At 40.6% G+C, this 27,316-nt stretch overlaps 1 protein-coding gene across 1 annotated transcript; it reads left to right on the forward strand.

Moving 5' to 3' along the window:
- Positions 1-2,951: 2,951 nt before the first annotated feature.
- Positions 2,952-26,769, forward strand: OPRM1 (opioid receptor mu 1). The gene is made up of 4 exons (XM_032682633.1): positions 2,952-3,486; positions 17,835-18,187; positions 19,105-19,625; positions 25,030-26,769. The coding sequence occupies exons 1-4, from the start codon at positions 3,137-3,139 to the stop codon at positions 25,066-25,068; spliced, it is 1,263 nt and encodes a 420-aa protein (XP_032538524.1). The 5' UTR covers positions 2,952-3,136; the 3' UTR covers positions 25,069-26,769.
- Positions 26,770-27,316: the final 547 nt, after the last annotated feature.

Here is a 27,316-nt window from a genome sequence, read left to right on the forward strand (position 1 = left end):
TTATATCACATGCTAACTTCCTCTAGACTCTTAGGTCATTCAGTACACTAGTAGTTTTTTAGAACACCTTTCATTCTTCTTCATTCAATATGTAGCTCCCACTCAGCAAAAGCAAAATTATGCTTTTTCAAGGATAGTTCTGTTAATAAAGTCCTTAACAAAACCTAATGAACCTGCCTTGTGGCCTTGCCATATTAGGAAGTCAGTCTATACCACAGAATGATCAAGGTTGGAAGACACCTTCATCTAGTCCACCCATCAGCCTAGTCCCACTGATGCCCTTCAAACTTGTTATGCAAACACAAAAACTATCATTCATAGCTACATTTATTAAACTTTGAAGATACATTTTATTTTCACAAGCATGGAAGAACTCAGAGAGGGTGAAGCCTGAAGTGCTTATTTTCAACTAATGCATTTAATATTTGCCACTCTGCAGACTACCCTTACCTGCAGAGTCACTGCCAAAATTTAGCAAGGAGACACAGGTGACCTGGGTCACTAATACAGAAGTAATGCAAATTACTGAGACTTCTTTTCTGAAAGAAGGAAAAAGCTGAATACAGAAACTTATACTTTCCACAAAGATAGTTGACTGAAGACCAGCCCCACACATGATTTATCAATACATTATTGTTATTATTGTTGTTGTTGTTGTGATTATTATTATCCATATGCTAGAAAATGAGGCAAAAAAGTTACTATCAAATCTGTTAAAGCATTCAATTAATTTTAGGGACCCATACTGTAGCAAGCATGTCACATATTCCTAGCATCCCGGAATTCATAGCAGCCTTCCAGGCCATTCAGGCTGTTGGTGTCCCTCACTTCCAAACTCAGTTCTTACATACCTACTATAGAGAAGAAAGAAGTTAACTCTAAACATACCACTTTAAATGATGTGCACACAGATTTCATGCCAGAAGTCAGGATAACTCTCATTTCCCCAAGTCTGCACCTAGTTCCCTCACAGCTAAACACTTCTAAGAGCGAAGGAAAAGCTATGCTAGACCAGTGACCTGCCTCAAATGTAATCTCTCTGACACTGACTTGTACTAGACACCTAAACTGAGTTGGTTTTCCTTTGACTCCATTAGCACCTGTCCATCTCCCCTTTACTAAGGCACACCACAGTCCTACCCAAGCCTCTCAAATCCTAGAAAATACTTGTGTGGATTTTGGCACAAGGAGCCCAAGAGCTAGCCAGGCAAATAAGAGAGTAGGGTAAATGGTGGTAGCTAATGAGAAGAAATGCAGAGGCCAGTGTACGGAGTGGATATACTGGCAGCCTTGATTTTCGTACCCCATCTTCCCCATCCTTTTCACAGCCAGGCCCAGTTGTATTCAAAGGGCTAAATACTAATTGTGTCCAGGCTTACATTAAACTCTTCTTATAGCTTTGGTGCAACAAAGGGTAAGCACAGAGAGAGGCTCCTGCACACTGTGCACATACCCAGAGATGAAAGTCTTTGAGAATGGTCTAGTTTTAAAGCCTTGTTCCTCCCACTCTGTGTAGGATTAAAAATGCTATACTTCAGGTGGGGATAAAGAGACAGTGACTTTGACCATGCGAAATCTCTTGTGAGTTCTTGCTTTCATTTCCCCTTGTCCACAGTTTTTTCCAGAGACAAAATAACTCCTATTCTAAAGCTCTTCTGAATGTGATGCTAAATGGCTCTCTCCTACCAATAAAGGATGCTGAAAATGCGCTCTCTGGCCATAAAGCCAGTGATGCTATCTACTAAATGTGCCCATTAACAGCTTAGTCAATCTTCTCCTTCCATTCCACTATGGAATGAAAAAAGGAATACAAATTCCCCAGATCTGTGTCCCTCTCGAAGTCCAGCGGCACCCCTTTCCCATTCCCTCTTCTTCCTCCCCACAAATGAAAGAGTGTGTGGTCAGCTCTGCTACTGTTACCTGCCCTCATCAGCACTGGTTCCCATTGCTTGTGGCACAGGAGGACAAGAAGTCTTTAGACTAAAATGCCTGGGATTTTGCATCTTTCTGTTAGGTTGCAACTTGTTTCTTCTCCACTTCTGTCATTACCACTCCTGAAGTAGCGGGGTGTGCTCTGCAGAGGCTGAGCAGATACAGTAAGTGTGCGTCCATGATGAGGCAGCAGGAGCAATCATTGCCACTCTTAGCTCCTTCCTGTTCACTAGGAGGTATTTTTCCTGTGTTACCAAGGTTCTCTTCTGATTTCATTAGTGAAAATAACAGTTAAGGAGCTAAGTTCTAGTAACTAATGATCAGCAGGCAAACTTGGAGTTGCACCTCTGTACTCACCTGTCACAAACTGATCAGAGAAAGGTGCTGGGGCAAACTAGCAGTGTGCGAGTCAAGCACCCAGTACAATGCATGTGCAGTTGAAATGAACGATGCTGATGTTTTCCTTATCTGTGTTATCGCACCCTATTACAATCACAGTAACATCTATGGGAGAGCATCCTTGCAGCTTTGGCACAGAAAGTTCTCTGAAAATCCTGAGGATCTGTGAGACCCGAGTCACTTCCAAAAGACAATTCCATTCAGAATCACCCCTCGTGTTGCCGTAAAGTTCATCACATTTTATTACACGGCTCAGTTATCTCTATAATCACTGAGGACATCGTTTTGTCAAGATCCCTGGATCACTACGTTGATCAGTAGCGCACTGATCTCCTCCCCGCACCAGCCTTTATCCCGCCAAGCCAATCTTCCCCGGGACTTTCTCTCCAGTGTTTGCCTCCGATGCCCGCGGCGCTCTTGTAGGGAGCATTTTAAGCGCTTTGCCTTCAAGTGCCACCCGCAGGGAAGGGGAAGCCTGCTGGCGCGCCGCCCGCTGCCCTACGCCTGCTCCGCACCAGGTGCGCCCCGGGGGAGGCTCTGCTCCGGCGGGGCGGGGAAGCGGCCGCTACGGTGCCCCGCCGGCCTGGGAGGAGCGGCGACGGGCGGCGGGCAGGCGGCCCCACCGCTCCTGCCTCCACAGGCCCCTCCTCCCGACCCGCCCCGACCCGCCCGCCGCACACATGTGCCCGCACCCAGCGGCGGGCGCTCCGTCGGGGCTGGCGAGTGCCGCCACCTCCCCGACACCGCGCCAGCAGCTCCGCGCCGGCACCGCGTCCCTCGGGCGCGGGGAGCAGGTGGCCGCGCCATGGCTGCCGCGTACCTGCTGGGCAACGGGTCCGCGCCGCTCCTCGCCGGCGCCCTGGAGGTCCCGTTCGCCGCCAACGCCTCCGCCTGCCGCCCTCCCGGGCCGCCCTGCACAGCCGCGCCGCCGGGCGCCTGGGGAAACACCTCGGCGGCGGCGGCGGCGGCGGCGTTGGGCTGGAACCGCTCCGAGCCCTGCGGTGGCGGCAATGGCAGCGCGGGCGGCGGCGGGCCCTGCGCGCCCGCGGGCGGCGGCCCCTCCGTGTTCACGGCCATCGCCATCATGGCCCTCTACTCCGTGGTCTGCGTCGTGGGGCTCTTCGGCAACTTCTTGGTCATGTATGTCATCGTCAGGTGAGTGCCGCCCTGCCCCGCCCCGCAGCCCCCTCCGGCAGGCAGCGCGTAAGGGGCCGCATTGGGGGGTGCGAAGGCTCACCTTCCCCCTGCGGGGAAGGGAAGGAGGCTTTTGATAAAGAGCCAGACCCGGTGATCAGGGAAGAGAAACTTGTGGGGCCGTGAGGGACGGCCGGTCCGTCAGCAACCGCTGCGGGTCCGGGGATGTCCTACGGACCCTCCGTGCTGCAGCACCTCTGCGAGCTGCCCTGGCCAACGAGGCCTGAATCCCGCACCTGTCCCCTGAGGAGGGAGGATTTAAAAGGGTGCCTGTGAGCGTATACGGGTACAGTGTGGCACACGGACAGCCGACACGCATCCTCACGCCTTTCCACCCACCTTTCCCAAATGCACGAGCAAAATGTAAATGGCACCGCGGCCAAACGCAACTCTGTGCCCGTGTTTAGAGATGCCCGTGCATCTCTATGCCCATCTTTAGAGATCCTTTGCCTCATGTATATTGATCTACATGTATATATACATACATGGGTGTACACGTGTATAATAAGTACGTATGCCATGATCGCGTAGTTCCGGCGGTGCTGCGGCACTTCGCAACTTTCTCTCCCGCAAGCCCACCTGGCCTTCTACAGATCAGATCACGCGCGATAGATCCATTTTCCGTAAATCGGTGGCAAACGGGTGAGAGGGAGTTTAAAGGGCTTCCTTTGCCGGCCTGGGAGCCGAGCGGCCGAGTGGCTTCTGTGGGGGAATACTGCCACCTCCCGGGAACGACAGGGCGGAGCTGACTGAACTGCTCTGCCTTCTTGCTGCTCGTCGTTTCCAAACGAAGCATCCGCTGAGCCCTGAAAAGCTGAGCGGGGGAATGGGAGTGGCCCAGGGGCGCGCTCCCTGTGGCGGCAGCTCCAGCACTTCCACTTTCCCCAGGTATAGAGCGTCCTTTCTCCGTTTGAACGGTGCCTTCCCCGAGGAATCGGGGCCGCAGCCGTCGGGCATAAGTGCCGTGGCCGCAGGAACAGAGGCTGTGTCTCGGCATCGCTTGCAGACCAGCGGCACCGGGTGGCTTTGTGGTGCGTGGGTGCAGCGGCTGACAGCGCCAGCTGTAGAAAGCCGGGGGTAAAGGTGGCGGCCAAGGTTGAGTGCTGCGGCGGGGCGGAGGATGCTGCCTTCGGCAGATATTGGAGATGTCACTGCAAAACCTGGGCATCTCATAGACCTTGTGGGAACACAAGTAGTATCTATCAGTGGTTCAGACTAGAGCAGTTCAGAAACATTGGGGTTTTAACTACAGAGGCTGCATACACAGAGCTGGGGAGATTCTCTTCTGTCCTGTGATTTTGATCAGTCTGAGACTTCAGCTATCCATGTGAAGATAGAGCTGCAGAAAGGCTTCTGAACAGGGGCATGACTGCGATCATTGGAGCAACGTTGAATGCATTCCTCCGGGAGAAAAAGCAGATGCACAGTGTAACAGAACCAGGAAAGCTGTCAGCAGAGAAATATGCCACAGGTTGTCCCTGGAATTATGTATTTATTATACTGGGCATAATCCATAATGGGTTCATATTTCTTACAGTAATTAATTGAATTACACTTGCACCACAAAGCCAAATCGAATGAGGCACTTGTATTTAGATTTCTATCTAAAGAGAGCATCTTTCTCTAAGATGACAGCTTAAAAACAAAAACCAGAAGCAAGAGAAGACAGCAAAAATATATTTTCATTTTACAGAGGAAAACACAAATTAAATGGCTTGTCCAAAACCATCCAGGAATTCAGTAGCAAAGGCAGGACTGAACTGAGATCTCCTGTGCATGAACAGCTTTTGGTATAACAGAATTCCTTCCCAATTACTATCACACAGCTGTTTAGCAATTTGGGATGAAAAAAGAGTTTACACGGTAATGGTTGAATAGGATCTGTGGTTTAAGCAACATAAAAATGCATTTCCTTTCTGTACCTCTCTGTAGGTATAGTATATCAGGACAGCAATAGGGAACTTAGTGATTTATTTTCTGTTGCAAGCTATACCAAAATGACAGTGTTTCAAATCATACAATATGTATATGCGAAATGGTGAATATATGTGCTCACATTCTTGCACCCTTGCATTCAACTACACAGAGGAGGCCAGCGTTTCACTGGATTAAATTTGGCATCATATAAAATTCCCCTTCGTTATCTACCTTCCCACCGTACCTGCTAAGGAAGAACAAAACATTGAACTTCATATTAATTTTGAGAAGAATTGAGACTACTAAAAATTAAGATGTTTAAGTGATATTGGTACCTAGTTTTCTTGAAAATACTAGGAACTGGGAGGTAGGTGCTTAGATATTTGAAAGTCTGTCCTGCTTACCTTTCAGAGCCCAGCCCTAGCGAAAGCAACAGTGACTTCATATTCACTGTGCTGCATTCTAATATCTCATGCTTGGTTTCTTTAGAAATATTTTTTAAAATAACTATATTATTCTTATAAACATTATTATTCTTCAAACTTTTCTGCATGAAGCAGATCCAAGGATTTGGAGCCAGAGCTGTGCAGGTGCTGGCCTGATGAGGAACTATGACGATCATTCCACAGTGTCACTCTCTTATCTCTGCTGGGGCAAACAGAGGTCAGAAAGCAGACTTGTCCAAGAAGGATTTAGAAATGTATTGTGATTATTGATATGAAAAGGCTCTTCATGCAAAGCGGGTCCATGGATTTCCAATATATACACGTTACTCTATAATTAATGCATTCTCATCCACCCTCCTCCCAGATGGTTCTTGTTCAGCTGAATGCTTTCATCCTTGAATTAATATTTACACGTTTTATATGTAGTATGTGAGGCTGAACCTCATGTTACTAACACTGAGCTGTGTCTTTTGTCAAGTATCAAAAAATGTCTCTGAGTGACAGCAGTAATAATGTTTTACTGACAGCCATGAATTTCCTGTAATTCTGAAAATCTGTTGATAATTTTATTATCTATTTTCCTTATGTTTTTTGTGTAAGTGTATATTCCTAATATGAACACAGTGTTATGGCTATATCAGTAGCAAATGCTACTTCTAGCTGCTGCAGAGTACAACAAGACAGTGTACAATTAGAACCATATGGCATTGCATTAATTTGCACAGTAATCTATAGGCTTTTCCAGCTTTCTCATCAAGTCAGTGGGATACTAGTCACACAATTAGAGTGGAAAGAAGAATATGCCCTGTGATTAAGGCAATATGCTAGAAAGCTGTAATAGATCCTAGGTGAAAATCTTGAGCATCACAGGTCTGGAAGGGAGGAATAGCTCACAGAGGCCCTAGTCCTCCATGATGCCAAATGCCCTGAGAGAACTGTAATTCCACCAACAGCCACTGAAGTCACTCCAGTTCAGAGTCATTCTTTATTTGATTTGCTATTAATTTTGTTACATATCATAAACAAAGGGGTCTCAGGTTCTCTGTGATCCTTTGCAAGGGAAGAAAATATCTTGTTTCATTAGAGTAAATGATTATACTGCTTTAAAAAAAAGCCAAAAAAACCCAAAACCCACAAAAAAAATAAAAAAAACAAACACACAGAGGAAAGAAGCCCTCTCTGAAATTAAGAGAAATCTTTCTACTTTCTCAAAACAGCATCTTTTTAAAAAAGAGCTGGGACTGAAGCATCATCTAATCTGGAAAGACTATGCAGCACTGAAAGGTCTGATTACTTCAGCTCACTAACACTGCAGAAAAACTGTTTTACTAAGTAGAACAGAATTTGGGTTGAAATTACAATTGTAGAAAGAATTGATACGACCAGAGGAATACATATTCTTACATGTTCACAGAAGTGGAGAGTCTGTTTAGAGAAAAATCCTGAAAATCATCACAAGCTTGAAAGTGGCTGAAGCAAAGCAAGTTTTTCTAAAAAACGGGGGTTCTTCTTTGCAAGATGACATAGTGTTATGCACTATGTGAGAAGACCTATGGCATCTTTTATAGCAGCATAGCTCAGGGAACTTAGAAATCAAGAAATGCATGAAATTCCTTCTTTTCTTTCCTGTCCACAGATGTATGAACTTCTCTGCATTTCGGTGGCATTGCTTTTGCAAGTGTGTGTCCTGCCTGTTCCCCTGACTGCAAAGAAAAGGTTCCATCCCAGTGCTAAGAGCTGTTCTCTAAAGCCACAGCAGCCTTATCCAGTAATGTCAATTATGAATTGATGCACCAGTGGGGATAGAACTAAGGGAGTCAGGTTGGGTAGAAACAGCACAGGAGCTGAATCCAGTCAGCAGCATAGCAAGGGGGGGACCCTCAGCATCCTTCCTTACAGAAAGGCAGGTGTCCCTGTTTGCACACTGTTTGTGACAGAGTTTACCAACCTTTGCTAGTGGGTAAATGTTTGACTAGCAAGCAGCTCCCCTCCCTCCACCAAGATCAAGGGAAGCAGACAGATAAAACGGAATGTGTACCTCTGTATCCTCTTTTTTTTTTTTTTTTTAATTATATTGTTACAGACATGGTCAAAATTTGACCAAAAATACATTGGGCTGAAACCTGGGGATAACCCCCATCTCAGTGAGGGAGCAGAGGCACCTGAGGGTGAGTGAGAGCTCTGCAGCCCCACACTCATCTCCAGACCTGGTCCCAATGAGCTCTTGCAGCAGGAGAGCATGCCAGCCCAGGTGAACAGACCCACTGGCTCTCCTAGTGGCTACCACCAGGCAATTCTGGGCAGAAAACAACCCTTATTGACTCAATTTCTCTTGAAAAAACTGTTTGATCCCACTGTACTTTCTCTAGAGTATAATTATATTAATAGTGTTAAGTATTTCCTGATTTTTTTTAAATTTCTTTATAAAAATAAGTCAAATGTTACCAACTTTTCCTTACTTCAGTAAAAGTAGAAAATATTGTAAGCAGACTGTTTATATTATTTAATTATTAGCAAGCTAATGGCTAACGAGCTATTTAGCTAACATAATCCCAAAATGCTGCTTTATTTTGTTTTAATTTACAGTATATTTCCAAATCATCAAGAATAGCTTTTACTGAACACATTTGATAAGTTTTTATAACTTTTCTAGATCAAAAGGTGACATATCTTCAAAAATCTCAAACCTAATATGATCCAAGCCCAAATGTCTCAAAATCGTAGTTAAGCTTACTAGCCTGTTTTCCAACCATAGCCAGCAGCTGGTGTTTAGCCAAAGAGTGGAAGAAAAAGGGACTACACTCTGTGACTGTCCTCCTAACAGTCTGTTAGACTGCAGAGAGACTTTCTGAGCTGCAGTTTGCATCAGCATTTATTCAGTAGCTTTTTGTGGACATTTCTAACACGGAGCAGTCCCAAAAGAAATCAGAATCAAAACTAAGATTGGAAATAATAAGTCACAAAATTTACCACTTCTAAACCAAGCTGCTTTGAAAAAAATATTTTAGGCATTTTTGAAGATTTTAAGTTGTTTATTATTATTACTATTAGTTATTATTAGGAGTTCTAAGATGGATGTTGTAGAGATCTTCATTAGCAGATATTTTCAAAAAGTGGTTTATTTTCATGATGATTCCGAGTAAAAACAAGTTTTCAGTACCCGATGATTCTCTTCAAAATACAAATCCACTTATTATAACTATATTTTTAAAAAATCCAAAAGCAACTATTTTCTGAATTACTATGGTTAGACTGATCTCAAATGAAATTCTTTTTATAGCCACCTGTGCCTTTTTTGGTTTATACTGTGAAGTTTGGGTTTATGGTATTGAAAAGGGGAATATGATAATTATCTTTCAAAGCCCCCTGCTCCCTTTTGGGCTTTTAATGGTGTTAACTAGCAAGGAGTTCCACAGCTTAGCCCAGCTGTGATAAGATGCATTCTCATTCATCTGTTTTAAGTTAAACACTTCTAAATTTTATTTATATTTCCCTTTGAGTTTACGTGATGAAAAAAGGTAGGGATGACAGACCACAGCTAGTCAAATAACTGTGAAAGACGTGAAATAGATTTTTTTCCACCTTCTTGCTGAGAAGTGTTCAATTATCAGCTATAAGATCTTGTATCTCAGATCAGGAGTAAAACTTCAGAGCAAATATGTCTGTGTAAAATGGAGCATCTCCTCCTCATTGTGTTGTGTGGAGCAGTTCCAACTGACTGAAGTTTCTTTCTTAAGAGGGAACAGGGAACAGCAGTCAGTACAGTGCGAATTTCAGCCCTAGGATGTACTGCCTGTATAGAAAAATCATCTAATGAGCCAGTTACCCAAATCCTTCTCATAAGGTGATGGTCTCAGTACCTCCATCAGAGCCCCAGTTTCAGACACAATCTCATCCTTGTCATGTAGTACTTTTGATTTGGTTTTCTCACATAACATATAACTGTGCTCCTTCTTTCTGTCATGCCAGCCTCCACCATCTCCTGCTTTCCCCTTTTCTCCCTTCACAGGCAAGCCTTCCCCTGCATTTGTCTCTCCCTAGTCCCTTTATCACACTTCTGTCGCTCCTTTCCAGATCACACTCAACAGCCTCACTCTCTTGTACACAGGAGACCATACCTTGTATACTTAGCACTACTTGGATCTGTACAGTCTATGTGTGGCCTGAGCAGGAGATGTTTCAAGTACAGTCCTTTTCTCAGGTGATCAGTCTACAAATCAGGAGGAGGGTACCAGCACCTGGAAAACAGACAAAATAGGTGTTAACTTGTCCCCTCTAGAAAAATGTCACCACAGTTATCAAAGATGTAGTCAGTGGTTTTACTCTCGATCACACTTCCCCGAAGGCAGAGGGAAGAAAGTTAAATTGAAGGTACTAACAGTTTTCCTTTATGTGTCTTCCTAGCAAAGCAAAAACTTCAACAATAAGCACCTGCTGCTGGACAATGGCAATATATTGAAGTTAGCCTTTTTAGCACCATTGATTTATTTCAGGGAGATGTGTTACACAATAACCATGAAAGCAGCAACCTTTATTAGAGACCCATATATACCTCAGCACCAGGCAAACAAAGACTCGGATAAAAGTGGTTTAACAAACAGGACAGATTAAGTTCTGAAATAACTGCCAAGTAGTTTTCTCCCCATTTACCTAGACTGGAAGGGAAATAAGTGTACCAGCAGATGACTGTTTGGGCACTGGAGCTTCCATATTACTGTCATTTAGTTTTTATCATTAAGGAGCTTTTTATGATGTCTGGGAAAACTCTTATTACCTGTCCTAGGGTAGTAGGAGTTACAAGACACTGCAACATTTTAAATATTTGTGTGGCAAGGGATATATCTATAAAAACCTGTTCTTGACTGGTTCTTCTCCCGTTTTTGGGAAAAACAAAGAATGCATCACATCAGCTTTATTTTGTATGGGTTTCTGCCAGGAAATTACATTACATGTATTTTGTACATACATGTAAAGTAAAAAGGCGCAAAAATAATAAGAGAGAAATAATAAAATAATTGCCTGTTATGACTACTGTGGAGTTTGTGTGTTCTGTATGAAGTAATCTCCTTGCTTGTTAATTCTCTCAGTCAGACATCAAAGCAAAAGAGCAGCCTTCCTCCTGAAAATAGCTATTTTTCCCAAGAGAAAGAATCTTGTTTTTTTTCCTCCAGGTAGGGACTAAACTCACTGGTTCAAACTAAATAGCAGAAAGAGGACCTCTATATACTGCCTTTCAGTAGCAAAAGAAAAAAAAAAAAAGGCAAAACATAAAGACAGCAGCAAGTAATTTTTAGTCCAAAGTCCAACACAGGAAAACAGGATGAGTCAGATGTCCTCACAACTCTCTTGGACACATTACTCCCAGAAAGACTGACACTGGAGTTTAAAGTTGACAGTGCCTAAAAGGCTTTCGTTTAGCTCACCCTCTCCCAAAGCTGAGGTCTGAGAGAAGTTGCTGATGAGTTGAGTACAGGAGAAACAGCCTTGAGCTGGTGCTGCTCCCCAAGAAGCAATGTGCCCTGCTTGTTTCTATGTCCTGTAACCAAATAGGCTGGATGTGCACATGCCTTGGCCCTGTCCCAGCGTAAGGAAAGGACAAGCTGGGAAGTCAAAGGTGCTAGCAAGATAACATGAAGTGACATTGGTGATATTCTGACTGAATTTCATTTGTGCTATGGAGGAGAGTAAAGTGAAAAAGGAACTTGGCAGTGGGAAAACAAATTATTAGGGAGAAAAGAGGTAGCAACTACAATCCAGCAGTTAGCCGCTCTGTGTTCAGATCCACATTCACCAAATACATTCGAACTCCTTTGAGAAATGGGCATCCCCTTGCCAGTAAGTGAAGAGGGGAGGGGAAGGCTCCTCCGGCATAATGTATGTGAAGTATTACTGAGTATGTCAAATAACTAAGCCCTTTGCTTTTAGATCTGCTGCACTTCTGTGCTATGTCATGCCTTGAGACCTGAAGCGATACCTGATATTCGTATGTTTTTCTTCTCTCTAAACCACCATCACAGGTCACAGCAGTGACCAGGTAGCGATGTGTTGGGAGTCAGGATCCAAGACTTTAACAGAGGGGAACAACCACTGCATCTGTCTTTCTTAAAAACAGTGAAAGCATCCTCACTCGCCCATTTCGGCCTTTACCCTCAAACTCAGGGTTGGTGGAGGAAGTAAGTGAATGTGATGCAAATTGCACAGTTTCATTGCATCCAAGTGTGAATGCTTTCTGCTCTTATGTTGTAGCTGTTCAAGAGTGGGGTTTTTTTCAATTTGTTGTTGGCTTGATTTCACTCGGGACTTATTATTTTAAAATTACAGCCTTGTATATGATCTCTTCAGAAGAACATAAATAAAAGGATGAGTAAGTTTTTAACCACAGGATGGCACCTCCAATCTGGGTGGATTTACTGCCTAATAACCTATAAGGGTTGTACCCAAATTTATGGTCCTTGTACCCAGAGCTGGAATTTAATGACTTAAGGCATAAGCATTCTGAAGTACCCATGAATAGAAAAATCAAAGACTAATTTTTCAAGCTGATTAAATCATGTGCTCCCAGACAGGAAGGCTAGACCTCTCCAGAATATATATGGCTTCAAAACTTTAAGAGGTTACAGTCTACCACAGCACACATCACAACTATGGCTGAAATACAATACGTGTCCTTAACTCTGTAGAGACCCATTACCATGAGAAGAAATAAAAAGGACAGTAAGATAGGATGGCCATCAGTCAAGTCCATTGTATGAGACCCTTTAGCTCAAACGTACTTTCCAGAATATGGCCTATCTAAGAGACTTCATTTCAGTGTCAACTATACTAATTGGATTGGCAGACAGAATAAATTTTTGAGGGTTTTTCCAGACCATCCTTAGTATGACATGACCTTTGTCAAAGCTTTGAGTGCTCAACAAAAATTGAAAGTACCTGTTATCTTAGGAAAATACACCAAAAAAAATCCCCTTTCCTACAGGTTTTGAGTTGCATGTACAAGGTGCACCAGAACAGCCATGGAAAAAAAAGTTCATTTAAATTGATTCAACTAGCCGTACTTCACTTGTTTTAATCTTCCCACTCAAGGTGACCTCAACTAATCTAATGTATGCATGTAATGATTCTTCATTTGTGTAACAAGACATTTATGCAAGAAGAACATAAATTTGAAACACTAATCTAATCTCCTCCAGCATCAATAAGGGTTACATCAAGTTGTATGCAAGACCTAACTGCTGGCTGCTTTTTCTTTCAGCAGCCAAACCATTTTCAAGAATGACTGCTTTCTGCAATGAATCTCTATGATAAGCCAGTTTTTCATGTATTTTGCACTAAACTTAAACACAGATCTTGAAGTAGTCTTTGTCTCCAAATTAGCATTCTGTAGGCAAAACCTTGAATGCCTTTGTGTTGCTGAAAGTAGTTATTACCAGTCTGTCATTGACCAGCCCATTTCCTAAGTGCAAAAGACCATTTCTGCTTTCTTCTTAATTGATGTTACTCAGATAGGAAATTTTTTCAAATTAATTTGTAATGGTATGTATTACCCTATTCATTGAGCTAAACATGGACCACCTCTCTAGCTTTGCACCAGCTCACTGGTGCAAGGATGCTGTAAAACTGCATCCAGAAGGGCCAAAGGGTCTGGAGGAGGGAATATCTCAACAATCCACATGGATGTAAACCACTTGACCAAGGAGCAGTATGGACATGACTCTGATAGCATACAAACTGTGTCTGTTAGGCTTAGATAAAGTGTTATGCAAACTAAAAATTTCATTAAATTTCAAGAAAATAGATGCTCTTCATGTTAGTTGGTCTCTACTCTTGAGTCATGGAAACCTAAAAGAGGTGACTCTTCAAAACTTTTTAAAGGTGATAAGGTGGAGACTAAACTATTGGAGTGGACAGGCCAGAAACAGAGCTGTGGCATGTCTCTTGCAGAAAGAGAGAGAATCACAAGTGTACTCACATCTCCTTGTTCCATGTCTGAGAGGTGGAAGGGAAGGTGCTTGTGGCTGCTGTTCAAGGTGCTGTTACACTTCGTGCAATGGGACCGAGGGGGTCTTTCTGAGGTTAATCTGGTGAACCTTTTATTTAGTTTGCAAATTACAAGCAGCCAATGGGCAGACAGTTGAAGAGTCCTTTTCAAGACTTTCTATTAATCCTTGAATGCTAGGAACTTGATGACTATCTGAGCAGGATTCTCATTCTTTTCTCTATTGCTTTTTCTTATTCCGAGCAAATCCCAGTTGAGTGGGCCTCTGCAGCTTAGATTTTCAAACTTGAAGTGTATTTTAAAGCTTTGTTGGACTGAAGATTAAAGGGAAGGCTGAGTTTTCCCTAAAATGTTAGACAGACATAAAATGTATTCTTACTTTAGTAAATCTGATCTATCATCTACTATTACCAACAAAACAACACTTCATAAACATAAATATTTTATGATACAAAACCTGCACTGAGGAGTTAGTAAGGGCATACTAGTGAGTGTGCCCACTAGTGTATAATGAGCACAATTAATTTGAGTATGTATCAAGAGCAGTATTTTGCTAAATATTCACCAAAAAAATTGAATCAGCATGTTCTATTACTCTTTTCATTACAGAGTTGTAAAATAGAAGTAATGTCACCCAAAGTGAACATCCCTCTTCATTTACAACCTTGCTCATTGTAATGCAAAATTTAATATACTTGGTGTTTTAGATGCTGAAATTTTAATGTAATCTAAATACCAGTATCCAGATTTTCATGGGTTTGTATTTAAGATTCTTTTTTTACACATCTGTTAATTTTTAGATTCTCTAGTGGCTTTGAATGAAAATGTTAAAGCAGTATCTTTTAAAAGATTGTATTTATAAACACAATAGTTTGGGTATTATGAAGTCCCTCTGAAGTATAGAAATCTCATCACGTATACATCTGTGTCTGGATGATGGAGATATTTGTGCTGCTTGTTTAAATAGGTAGACTGATACCTCAGCAAAAGGTATAATAATAGCTAAGATCAAGACTTTGAAAAGCTCCATTTTGGTGGATTGTTATTTTACATGCTGTTAAAATTACATTAATCAATTGCTTCAGTATTTATTTGGGACAATGCTAATCTACTTATTTGGAAAAATAGATATTTTACAAAATGTACCTTTCAGAAATAAGCCCTTTATAAAATCTTGAAATATTCAGTACAGAGAAATGCCCAAATCCCATAGAATTCACTGAAAAGAATATTGTAAATTTCAGTAGGCTTTTGTTGATTAGGCAATTGTGGAGGTAAATACTTTCTATCACCACAAAAGCTATGCTTTTGTTCATTGTAAGAACAGCATGATTAGAAGTACAAAGATTGCAGAGTACATCAAGCAAAACCCTTCATTAAGTCTGTAGTGGTCATTAAACAAAGTAAGTCCAAGAACCTTTAAAGTTAAACTGTCAATGAAAAGAAGATGGCAAAAGGGGAAAATATGTAGCATTTAAGTGGGATAAGGCCCATTCCTAGTAAAGAAACTTTATTCCATTTATTCAGACCTTTTTTCTGTCTGTCCTCTAACATACTAACCTGAGAATCATGTATTGGTTGATGTATTTAATTTTTTGTGCTGTATCAAGCATTCTCTTTAAATCATAAGAATGGCTTTAATTACTGATATCATTATCATCTGATGATGTGGTCTCCAGACAGAACTGTACCAGAATCATATATGATGGCAACAGCACTGAGCAGTGTTCCCAGGTGTGCTTTCTTGTCCAGCCATAAAAATAAGACAATCGTCTAGGATGGGCATCTGAGCAGGGATCAGCAGCCTGGGTGAGGGCACAGAATCCTCACCACCTTTCCCTGTTTGTGCAGAGCTGAGAGCCACTGCCTCTCTGTTGCTGTTCCTGCCTGAGCAGATCAGATGGGAGCAAGCTGGATGTGTCTGCTCAGAACACAATCAAACCTCCAGGTTAGCTCTCTGGATACATCTGAATATATCCTCAGACCTATGGAAAAGACACTCGTTTTGATAAACCACAGAGCTTAGTACAACCTTTACATTCTGGGTAACAGTAAAAGCAACATAAAATGTTGCTGCTTTCCTTCTCCTCTGCAAAATTCCCAGGAAATACTTTCCCCTTCCTCCAAACAGTTTTTAGAGCTTCAGCTTACTGTGTATCTCTCCCACACTGCAATCCTGCACATTTTTCCTGTAAATTTTTCCAGTTTCCAGGAGAGAGAGAGTCATGAATGCTTGCAGCAACTACCTCCTCTTATGTTAGTATTACAATCTTGTTAGATAAATGCAGTAAGAAAAGTGTTTAGGGGACTTTAAGAATATGGATTTTATTCAAAACTAGGAACTGTCATACTCAGATCATACTTTCTCAAGACAGCAGTCAAGAAAGAGCTTGGATCTACTTGAAAATATGTTTTTAAAAACCACCCTAATTTGAAATTAGGGTTGCTAGTGGCTCCTTGTGCATAGTGCTAGAAAATGAGAGAACAAATCCAGTATCAATGCTTTCAAATGTTCATCATAAAGAGCTATGTAGGTCCATTCAGCATGAAGTCTGCATTTCTGCAGACCCTACCAAGAAAAGGTTCCAAGTGTGTGTTCCCTGCACAGCCCCGTCATTGGGATTTTTTTGCAACTGACTCATGTTCTGAAGAGATCTAAAAGCAATAAAACCCATGAAAGACTGTATTTTACACTTTGTCTTCCCCAGCAGGTTCCTTTTCAAATGGGCTATTCTTCTTGCAAATCATTCTACAAATTGTTGAATGTTTGATCAAACACCCTGCTTGTTAGTTTTGCAGAAACAGAAGGAAGTTTTATCAAAAGATCAAGCTATTTGATGTACCAAAAGTCAGGCAGCCACAGTGCCCAGCAATCTCGGCAACAAGGAGGGCAGCGTGGCCAGGAACATTACTTAAAGTGAAACATTCATTGTACCACTGCAAATCAATAGCATCCACATAAAAAGTGGATCTCAAGTGCTCCTCAGCTGACACAATGGACTTGCAAATGTTCTTCAAAAATTTGATTAAACTAAGGAGGAATCTGGACTCTATCTTTAGCAATGTAAATACAAATTAAAGTATAAAATGCTCTCCCTTCTCAGCTGTGATTTGAGTGACATATTCAAAATTCAGGAAGTAGGGTTTGGGTTGTTATAACAGCACAGACTCAGGAGAAGAGAGTGCAATGAAGGTTGAAGACCCTCCTGCCGAAATAGTCACTACAGAGCAGAGCAGAGAGAGCATTCCTACCTCAAACAGCAGGGTTGCAGCATCCGCCTGGCATGCTGGTTCTATTGATACATTCAGTGCATGTGATGAATAACATCTGTTTTCTTGTTTGATTGAAGGAACGTCTGTCTAACTTATATTGGACATTGAGATTAGTAGAGCAATTATTTTAGAATTCTGTGATTATAAACTAATGAGAAAGTCTAAAAGCCTGAATTTTTAGACACCATGATAATTATGCTAATCTCTTAGGTACTTATTCCTTGAGGAATTACATCATTACTACTCCACAACCTACAAATGAATTCTCTATTTCTACAGAGCATGGTTATGATATTTGGCATGACATCAGCAGGTACAGAAAATCTATCCATGTAGTACAGCGTCTGATATGTAGAAGTACAGGGTTTTTTCAGCTTCTCAGTTCTTTAGCATCTATCATATTGTTTCTTCTGTGTTTCTTCTGTGTATATCCTTTCCCTCAGCATGAGTTAAATTAATCTTTTCTTCCTTACATCCTTTAGCTAATGTCTCACTGAACTATCAACATTATATAGGTAAATCATAGCAAGGTCTTTTGGTTAAAAGCAGAAAATACAATCTTTGACAGTATCTAGCACATTATTTTACAGAAGTTTCTTATAGATGATACACTGTACTCAATTTTATTTAACAGTGTCAGCTATGGTCATTCATGCGTTGCCAATTTTTTTTTCTAGGTACACAAAAATGAAGACTGCCACCAACATCTATATTTTCAATCTTGCCTTGGCAGATGCCCTAGCAACAAGTACTCTGCCATTCCAGAGTGTGAATTACTTGATGGGAACATGGCCGTTTGGTACCATCCTCTGTAAGATTGTTATATCCATAGACTACTACAATATGTTCACCAGTATCTTTACGCTCTGCACCATGAGTGTAGATCGCTACGTAGCTGTTTGCCACCCAGTTAAGGCTCTTGATTTCCGTACCCCCAGAAATGCCAAAATTGTCAATGTCTGCAACTGGATTCTCTCTTCTGCCATTGGCCTGCCAGTTATGTTCATGGCAACTACTAAATACAGGCATGGTAAGTCTGGCTTTCATTCCAACATTTAAACTCCTTTCTGCATTGTTTTGTTTTAATGTAGAGACATTGAATTAGCTTCTACCCTCCAATCTGTATAAAGCAAGTATCAGTGCGAATGGGCCCCTTCAACAATTTTGCAGCTGGCTGTAGTTGACTGGACAAGCACTACATGTCATCTGTGTTTTACAACAGACAGCTCCAGCTCCTTCTATGGTCCCTGCAAGTCTTGCTGCCCCACATGGTTACTGTAGTGTTTGGAAAAGCGTCTGGGCCTGCCTTCCTTCTGCTGTGGGGCAGTTATGCATTGTCCTACAGCAAAGAAGCCTACACTTTATCCAGGATATTCCCACTGGGGCTGGCAGTCATAGATGTGTTGCATGTAGTCTGGCAGGATGTGATACAGAGCAGAAAGCACAATTCTGGATCACTGGTGCTCAAAGACCTTCCATAAAGGGACAGTGACAGCACATCAACATAAATCCAAACCCGCCATGGTGCATAGTTGCCAGGTGACATATCATTTTCTTCCCCGTTGCCCTGAAATGCCCAAACTCTTAGCACATACGGTAGCTAAGCCATCTTTCTTTTCACTAGGTTTTGAAAGTGAAAACGAGGCAAGGTTTGAGCATTTGTGACAATACAGCTCTCTTTCTTTTCCAATATACATTTAATTCCAAGCAATAGAATGAAAAAGAGGACACGTTAATTTGGTTTTGTTTTTCTAACTCCATACGTGTTTTGCAGCACTCTGACCTATCAATGTTTGTGTAAACGACAGCTCACAGATTGCTTCATTTTACGTTTACTTAGTAAATCTTCATATATTTGCCTATGATATTTAATTTAAAAAAGTTTAAAAAAAAGCAAATGAAAAACTGACCCCCTTGTTCTTCTCTGATATTTTCCTTTTTCCCCAGGCTCTATTGACTGCACACTTGCATTCTCCCACCCTGCATGGTACTGGGAGAACCTCCTGAAAATCTGTGTGTTCATCTTTGCCTTCATCATGCCAGTCCTGATAATTACTGTGTGTTATGGGCTGATGATTTTACGCCTGAAGAGTGTTCGCATGTTATCCGGCTCCAAAGAGAAGGATAGGAACCTGCGGAGAATCACAAGGATGGTTCTTGTAGTAGTGGCAGTGTTTATTGTCTGCTGGACTCCCATCCACATTTATGTCATCATTAAAGCCCTGGTCAACATCCCAGAAACTACTTTCCAGACTGTCTCCTGGCACTTCTGTATTGCTCTAGGGTATACAAATAGCTGCCTTAATCCAGTCCTTTATGCATTTCTAGATGAGAATTTCAAAAGGTGTTTCAGAGAGTTCTGCGTCCCCACTTCCTCAACCATTGAGCAGCAAAACTCCACCCGAATCCGGCAAAACACTCGTGACCATGCTTCCACTGCCAACACTGTGGATAGGACTAACCATCAGGTATGACTAGCAGTGGAGATGTCATCTCTGGATCCAGGCCACCTGCCTGGAGATGACACGTATTCTGAAGTTACTGTCTATACTGATTTGTAGCTGTCTGAAGGTCTGAACACCTTTGAGGTTATATTTGAAACTTCTGTATGCATACACAGAGACCCCAGTCCTGCATGGTGCTAGTTGTTCTCTACCCTGCTTGATGTTCAGAAGTCAAGGGTTTTCAAGGTTACCTTGCCTGACTGGGTCCCACGTGCATGCATGTACAAAGCACACAAAACAGCATTTCATTTGCAGGATGTTTACAACAGGTGACTGATTGAAGGTTAATCACAGATTTCTATGTTCATACTGATAGAGACAGGAGTGTGACAAAATACAGATCTCTCTTCTTCTCCCATTGCAGCAGTGAATAAAAAGATAAAAAACTGTGTGTGTTCACTTTTGACTGATGTACAAAGAAGGCCTACCTGGCCTTTTTTTTCCTGAAAGACATGCAAGAAGTAGACAAAAGCTTGTCTACATGCAGTTCTTATATCAGATATGTGTTGACTAAGGTGGGTTTTGATATAGATAGATAGATATAAATATATACATACACGTTAAGGACTATTGTGCCATTTTGCCATTTTAGCTATACTAAGATACCTTTTCCATGTAGAAAAAGCCTTTAAGAAGCAGACATTTTATGACACATCAGGTACCAAGAGAAATAGATTTTTTTTAATTTACCCTTTGGTTGCTTACTTTTTGCAAAGAAGCTCTTTTGTAAATGTTCAGTGTCCATGGTCCTGTAATTAGTCCAGAGAATTTCCAGTCCCCATCCTTAAGTGAACATCAAACAAAACATGAAAGCAAATCTTAACATTCATGAAAGTCATTCAAGCACATCACAAGCACTAGAAGTTTGAGTTGTCTCTGCAATTCCTTAAAAAGAAGAACTAAAGGCATAAGCCTGGTTCATTCCTTGCCATATCACCTTTCAGCAATATACTTAAGGTTGCTCGCACACCAGTTTCTCACTGCTGCCGCTTTAGCCACAAGCTGGCTGTTTCCTTGAGGTGCAGAACTCAGTGGCTTCTTGTGAAAGCTGCTGCATACCTGCCGCTCAGCTGCTGCCAGAAAGCATAAATCTGAACATTACCATCTCCAAACAGACTAAACAGTAATTGCACCAGAAAAGAGGAGGGACCAGTCTAAAGGGAGAAGGGCTAAAGTGAGCTTTATTAAGCATCAGCAGTTGGTATTTTTGTTCACCACTGTCTGATTCATACATGCCAAACCATGGCCTGTGAAATCAGCACCTGCTCAGTCTTACACACACTTTGGTGGTGGAGCAGAACTGCCAAACTTGGCACAGGCACATATATATATGTATGTATGTATATACATGTAGTATTCACTAGGTGTAGCAAATTATTAGAGAGACTCATCTGTTAATAATCTATTTGTAACCCTCGGTGGAGTCAATTTTGTGCATGCGTCCGACAACAGGATTGCGTCTCTTATGTAGTACAATTCCAACTTTCTAAAGTGTGGTGTGTATGCACCCATTTTCTAAATTTACTTATGGATCTTTATATTACTTTTAGGAGAGCTGTACACTTCTGTCCGTAGCAGAGATTAATGTGGCAGTGGCCAGAGGCTGGTGAAATAAAGTCTATTTCGTTGAGCACTGAGCAAACACAGAAAAGAATATGTTTTGCACAAAGATCTTTCAACCTACACCAACAAGGGAGACAACCTGCAGAGGCAGGGATGAACCAAGCAGTGAAGTGAGCTTGAGAGTGACAATAAGAAGGAAGCTAGTCTCATAGTTGCATTCTTTGTTGATTAGGGATTTTTTTTTCCATTCAGGGAATAGTGATGAAGTTAGTTAAGAAGAAATAAAGTATATGTAAAGAGAAGGGAAAGGGAAGACAAGGGAAAGGAAAGTGAGAGGAAGAGTGCTGGGAAGAAAGGGGAATGTCAGTAATGAGGTCCAAGTGAGGCAGTAAGGATGGAAACTGAAGCAAAGAGACAATCTGCATGGAACAAAGGTGTATACAGAGCTTAAAGAAGTTGCTTGACTACTTTGGTAGCTCTTGCTAGCAACTAAGTTACCAGTTTTCCCCAGAGTCAAGGAGAAGAAGACCACGCTTGGAAGCTCAGGTCCTCATAGATGAGCAGATAGGTCTCTTTGCATGGTCAGGTATTTGAAAGAATTTGGAGTAGCCAGTTTCTCTTCCCTCACCACCATCCCTGCAGTCCCTGCTTGAGCAGCTGCTGCTGTTGCCATTGGTTTACTTCTGCCAGATGTGCTGAGTGATGACCTGGGCCTTCTCCCAGGACTACAGTTCAGCAGTTGTTTGGTGCAGTCTTTCTCACTCTTCACAATGTCTAAAGAATACATTCACAGCAAGCCATGTTCAAAGATTAATATTAAACTTAATTTATCTTTTTTTCTCCAGCAAGCATTTCTGTAAGAGATAGTTTTGTTGTTGCTTTTATCAGAATGACAGATAAGATTGTAAAACTAATCTACACTAAAATGGTTCTCTGGAGTAGTACTTAAAAGTAGAGTGAATGCAACTTTTGCTCTCAGAAAAGAAGAAAGAAAGAAAATAAATCCCCAGACAAAACAATGTTTGCTTAGACAGTCAGATTTTGTAAATTCTATTGACAGGGTATTCTTTTCACAGGTAAGTGCCTTCTGTACAAGAAAGTCTAGCTCATATATCTGTATTGATTGAAGTATACTGACAAGCTCTTTCTTGTAAAGACAAGGCCTTGGAGAGCATTTGGTGTGAATTCTAATGGCAGGGCTGTATAGTGCTACGCACACTTCACATAATTTTCTGAGAAACAGATGTTCTACAAGTTCCTTTTTTGCCAAGTGAGAATTCTTTTCTCCTGCTAAAGTTAATGAGAACTGCAAGGCTCAATCACATAAGGCCTAACACTCTTAAAGCACTTAAAAATAAGCATTGACTGGTGGAAGGAACAACTGTATTTTCTATCAGTGCAAAAGCACTAACAGAAAACATCATAAATATTCATATTATTCTGAGTTAAGATACTGGCCTTTGGTCTACTCTATGGCTCTTTGGCATTACCGAAAAGGTCTAGATTATGAGTTTGATTATTGTTTTATCAGCATCTACAGAAAGTGGAAGCGCGAAATAAGTTCAAAACTCCTACAGAAAAGCAGCATCTTGCAAATGCACAGAGCAACATCTGATCCGTAACGCTGATGGTGCGAGCATTTATAGAAATTGTATATGCCCAATAGACAAACACAGCTCTGAGGGATAAAAGACAGTGGCTAATCAGGCATGCAAAAAACTGGAAGAGTTGTAAGATAGGTGTTTCACATCTGGGGGAGGATGTATGCTGTGTTACACTCAACTAACTCCTGCAGTAAAATGCATAGGGTACATCTGTTCTGAAGTGAGCATAAAGGCTCAGCTCACTTTAGTTGAGGGAGGCATATGCAGTCTTATAATTGTATTTGCATGGAGAAGGAGTGATGGAATCCTGAAAAAAACACTCAGAACGCAAAACTGCTTACTTTGAACTTTTTTCTGTATGACCCAGTATTGGTAGGGAAAGGTAATAAGGACCAAAGACTAGCTTTTGCGAATGGTTGAGAATTTTTGATGTCATTGGCATTAACCTGATTCGTATAAAAGACCTTGGCAAGCATTTTGAAATAGCTCTTACTTCAGATGCTCAGAGACTATTTGCATTACTTTATCTCTGAGATTAAAAGAAGTTTTATTTTTTTAAATTTAAAATTAATTGATAATTACTTTTCCTGAAAACTATGTTTTCCAAGTATATTAAATTTTTGCTGTGTTAATACCAAAAAATATAAATAATTAGGAAACTCAATTATTAATAATTATTGAAATCCAAGAAATTTGTTTCTGTGAATTAGTTTCTTTGTGACCTGTTTTTATAGCTGTTTCACCTGAATGTATCCAAGCAACTAAGCAAATTATGTATAGGCACATCTTCAGGACTATTTAGTCATCCTATGTAACTATATTTTGCAATTTTAGCTTCTGATGCTTTCTCCTTAACTACTGAAGTGTCTAAATGCCCTAATGGAAGCTGCAAATCCTCCTCATATGCTGAAAATGAGGCCTCAGATGTGTTCAGTAAACAAAGGCTCAGCCCTGAAAACTTTGCTCTTGTTGCTTGGATTGGCAGCCACATGTAGAAATAAAAAGGATATTGGATTCAAGAAACGCTATTTTTAGGTTGAAACAAGGAAAAATTGAAAGCTAGTTTCACTTTGATTAAATAAACGAAGAAAGTGATTTCTTACCTTTCAGTTTTCGCAGTGCTATATGAGAGATTGCAAGCAAATATGAGGAATGCTTGTGAGTCCTATTATGGAAACACGAAAAAGCTGGGCAGTTTCTGTAACTCCAAACCTTGCCAGATTCACAGCTACCTGTATTAATAGAGAATGGCCTTTCTGTGTGTTTTTAGAAAATTGCTGTGTCTCCTTTGTAAATTATACTTTGTTTCAATAATAATTTAAAGGTATTGATTTGTTAAGAAGCCCATTTCTGGTAAGATAGTGACATCAATTAAACACTTGTTGAAGTTCAATAGACCCTTAAAATCAAATTTTCTTTTGTAGCTGATTCGTACTGTCATGGGCTCTTTGTGAATCTTCAGGTTTCATCTGTGATTCTTCTGTCCATGCCATAAACCCTTGATTTGCAGTATCTCCTACCCTGTTTTCAACAAGTTCTAGTACAACATTTGCTGGGCAGCAAAAAGGGATTCTGGACTTTCAGGACATGCTGTGCAGTAAGCATGTTTTCTTGATGAAAACATCTGTAGTGCTGTTGTGCCTACATGCAGATTGAACCTAACACGGACACTGTGGACACCCAGGGCTGAGATGTTGTTGGGTTTGTTTTCTGATGTAAGTCTGTCTCACACAGCATTTAAACTGGACTTTAACTGAAAATCCAAAAGTCAGACAATATCCTGAAACATAGAATGTATCAGCTAAAATACCAGCTCTTCTGTAACTGCTCCAGAAAGCATACAGGGAGGGAGTGATATCTTTCCATACTCGTGAAATTCTTAGAGAGTTCCACTCTAGAAAGAGAACAACTGGCTTGATACAAAGTATTCTAATTCGAAGTCAATTTTCAGACCTACTAATGTTGTTTTGTCTTTGAAGGCCAAACATGAAACTTTTCTGTGTTTTGTTACTTCATGGCAAAGACATGGTCTTTATGCCTTACTCTCTATGTGTTCAGCTTTATACAGCAGGACAGTAGATGCAAATGAGAAATAAATTCCTCTTAAAAGAAACCTGCACACATGTAGACACACACATGAACTTGTGGGTGGGAAGATACCAAGCAACTGTTCATTGTATTTGCAATTTCTTTCCTTTCAGTTGGAACTTCAAGAAGCTGAAACTACTCCACTGCCGTGACAGGGTCTCCTGCTGCATGGCTCTCAAAGCAGTTGTACACCAGTGCCACAGTGTGTCTGGGCAGTATGCTATGGGAACGTGTAGGATATACTTTCCCTCAAAAAAATACCACAGAGGAAAGCACCCGCTTTTCCAGTCTGTCACAAATTGCTTCTGCAGCACATCTACTTTGCGCAGAATAGAAGCATGAAATATAACAGCAAGCAGAGCCAAGAGATACGGGGGCTTGCCAGGCTCCAGTGTTCAAAACAGTCATGTTTACCAGGAATACGTACACGAGTCTAAAACACAGCTATTGTGCCTGTAGCAATCTGACATGCTCTTGATAAGTTTACAGTGGTAAAACAGGTTGGAAACAAAAATTCAAAGGCTGGACAACTATACTTTGAAAAATGAAAGTGAGCTTTTAATGATGGGAAATAATGGGATATGAAGTTGTAATATCGTTGGGTACACTCTATTTATTCTTAAAATTTGTAGAAGTGTTTCCTGTGCGGGTTATTTGCGTGCTGAAGTCTAACAAGGTCATCTAGAACAACACATTTGCAGTTCAACAGGTCTTCTCTTACAGGATTGCAATTTCAAAGGGAAAATATTTCTTTCAGTGATCACTTAAAAAAACACCCCAAAACTCCAAGCTTCACCTTCTGCTTCTGTTTCTCATGTAAGAAAAGAGTAAAATCAAAACAATGAGCTATCATTTTTTCTAAAAGAGATGAGTAAATGAAAGTATTCCATGTTATTGATTGTCAAATTATCCCCAAAACACTATACATTAACATAAATTCCTTTGTGAATAGAAATGTAGCTATAAGCCTGTCAAAGCTTGCACAGGCTGATGATGTCTTCTCTTTCAAATAGTTTCTCAAATTTCAGTTGCTCTGTCAGCAACATTTTCAATTTGTAAGTCATCAACAGCCCCTATGTGAAGTGCTTGGAGCAGTTAATGCATTAGTCCTGTTTTAAAAAACAAAACCAAAAAAACCCAGACAAACAAACAGAAAGGTTACATTTTGCTAGATATCTATTTTTTCTTAACCAAACCCGTAATATCTTTGCTTTTCTAACTAGTGTAATACAGTCTGCATCTGCATTTTGTATTAGCTGCTAAAACACATTAAGATTTCAGGAGAGAACATTGTACTGCAGTAAATGCCTCCTTAGCTGTTTTCTAGTATGAGAAATAGAAATATCCATGTAGATAATTTGTGGTGTGATGGTATTTTCTAGACATTGTTTGTTACTTGGTTTGTAAATAAATCATCAGTAGTTAACCAGGGGAAAATATACTTTGATGAATTTAAGTGTATTCTAAAATACAGCTCTATGGAACAGGGAGGTTTTTTGTCTTTTTCGTTCTGCAGCCAAAATGTATTTCTTATTTTAATTGTTAAAAATCTATGTAACAATAAGCGTTTAATGTGAAATTGTTTCTGCCATAGACTGCATAATAAAGATTGAAGGCCAAATACTTGCAAGTTGTAAATTAAAGGATTATTTGAGTTTCAACACTGTGTTCCAGCTAAACGTGTAGTCTAGATATCAGAATATGAAACTAAATATAAGGGAAGTGCCTTATTTTTTTTCCCTTTCTGTTGAAAATTCCACTGTGTTGTCACGTGGATTTAATGTTTAATTTTGTATTAGTTTAGCTGTATAATCTCATAGTCATCATTAAAGTTTAAAACAGAGTCATCACCATTCTAAGAGGTTTTGCATCTAATTTTTAAACAGCATAAGACAGGCACTTGGAAGAAATTGACATATTGTTTTACACCACACAGGAGTATTACTTAAATAACAAAAACAATATAAAATACACCGGAGATGTAAATAGATTAGCATCTTATGACACCATTACTGTCTGATGTGTTTGGAGTAATTTGACATGCTCACATACAACCACCTTACAAAATTTAAAAATATTGAATGACTATTTGAAAAGTCTGATGGATCAAAAACATGTTTGAGTAAACTGAAAATCATAGATTTATGACTCATCAAAAGTTCATCAGCTTTAACAAAATTTACATAATTAATTGAAATCAGTATTTTTCCTCTACTTAGAATGGAATGGTACACAGGTAAAATATTGTGGCTTGCCAACAGACAGTCAAATATTTTTAAAGATTTTCTGATTCTGTTGTCCAACAGTTAATTAAGCAAGCTGACTGTAATTATTTCTAGCAGTATTAATGCTTTAGCCTTGATGGTTTAAGGATATGAGGAAACAAATTTTATTAACAGA

This window comes from Chiroxiphia lanceolata, chromosome 3 (assembly GCF_009829145.1).
Source record: "Chiroxiphia lanceolata isolate bChiLan1 chromosome 3, bChiLan1.pri, whole genome shotgun sequence".
Lineage (NCBI taxonomy): Eukaryota > Metazoa > Chordata > Aves > Passeriformes > Pipridae > Chiroxiphia > Chiroxiphia lanceolata.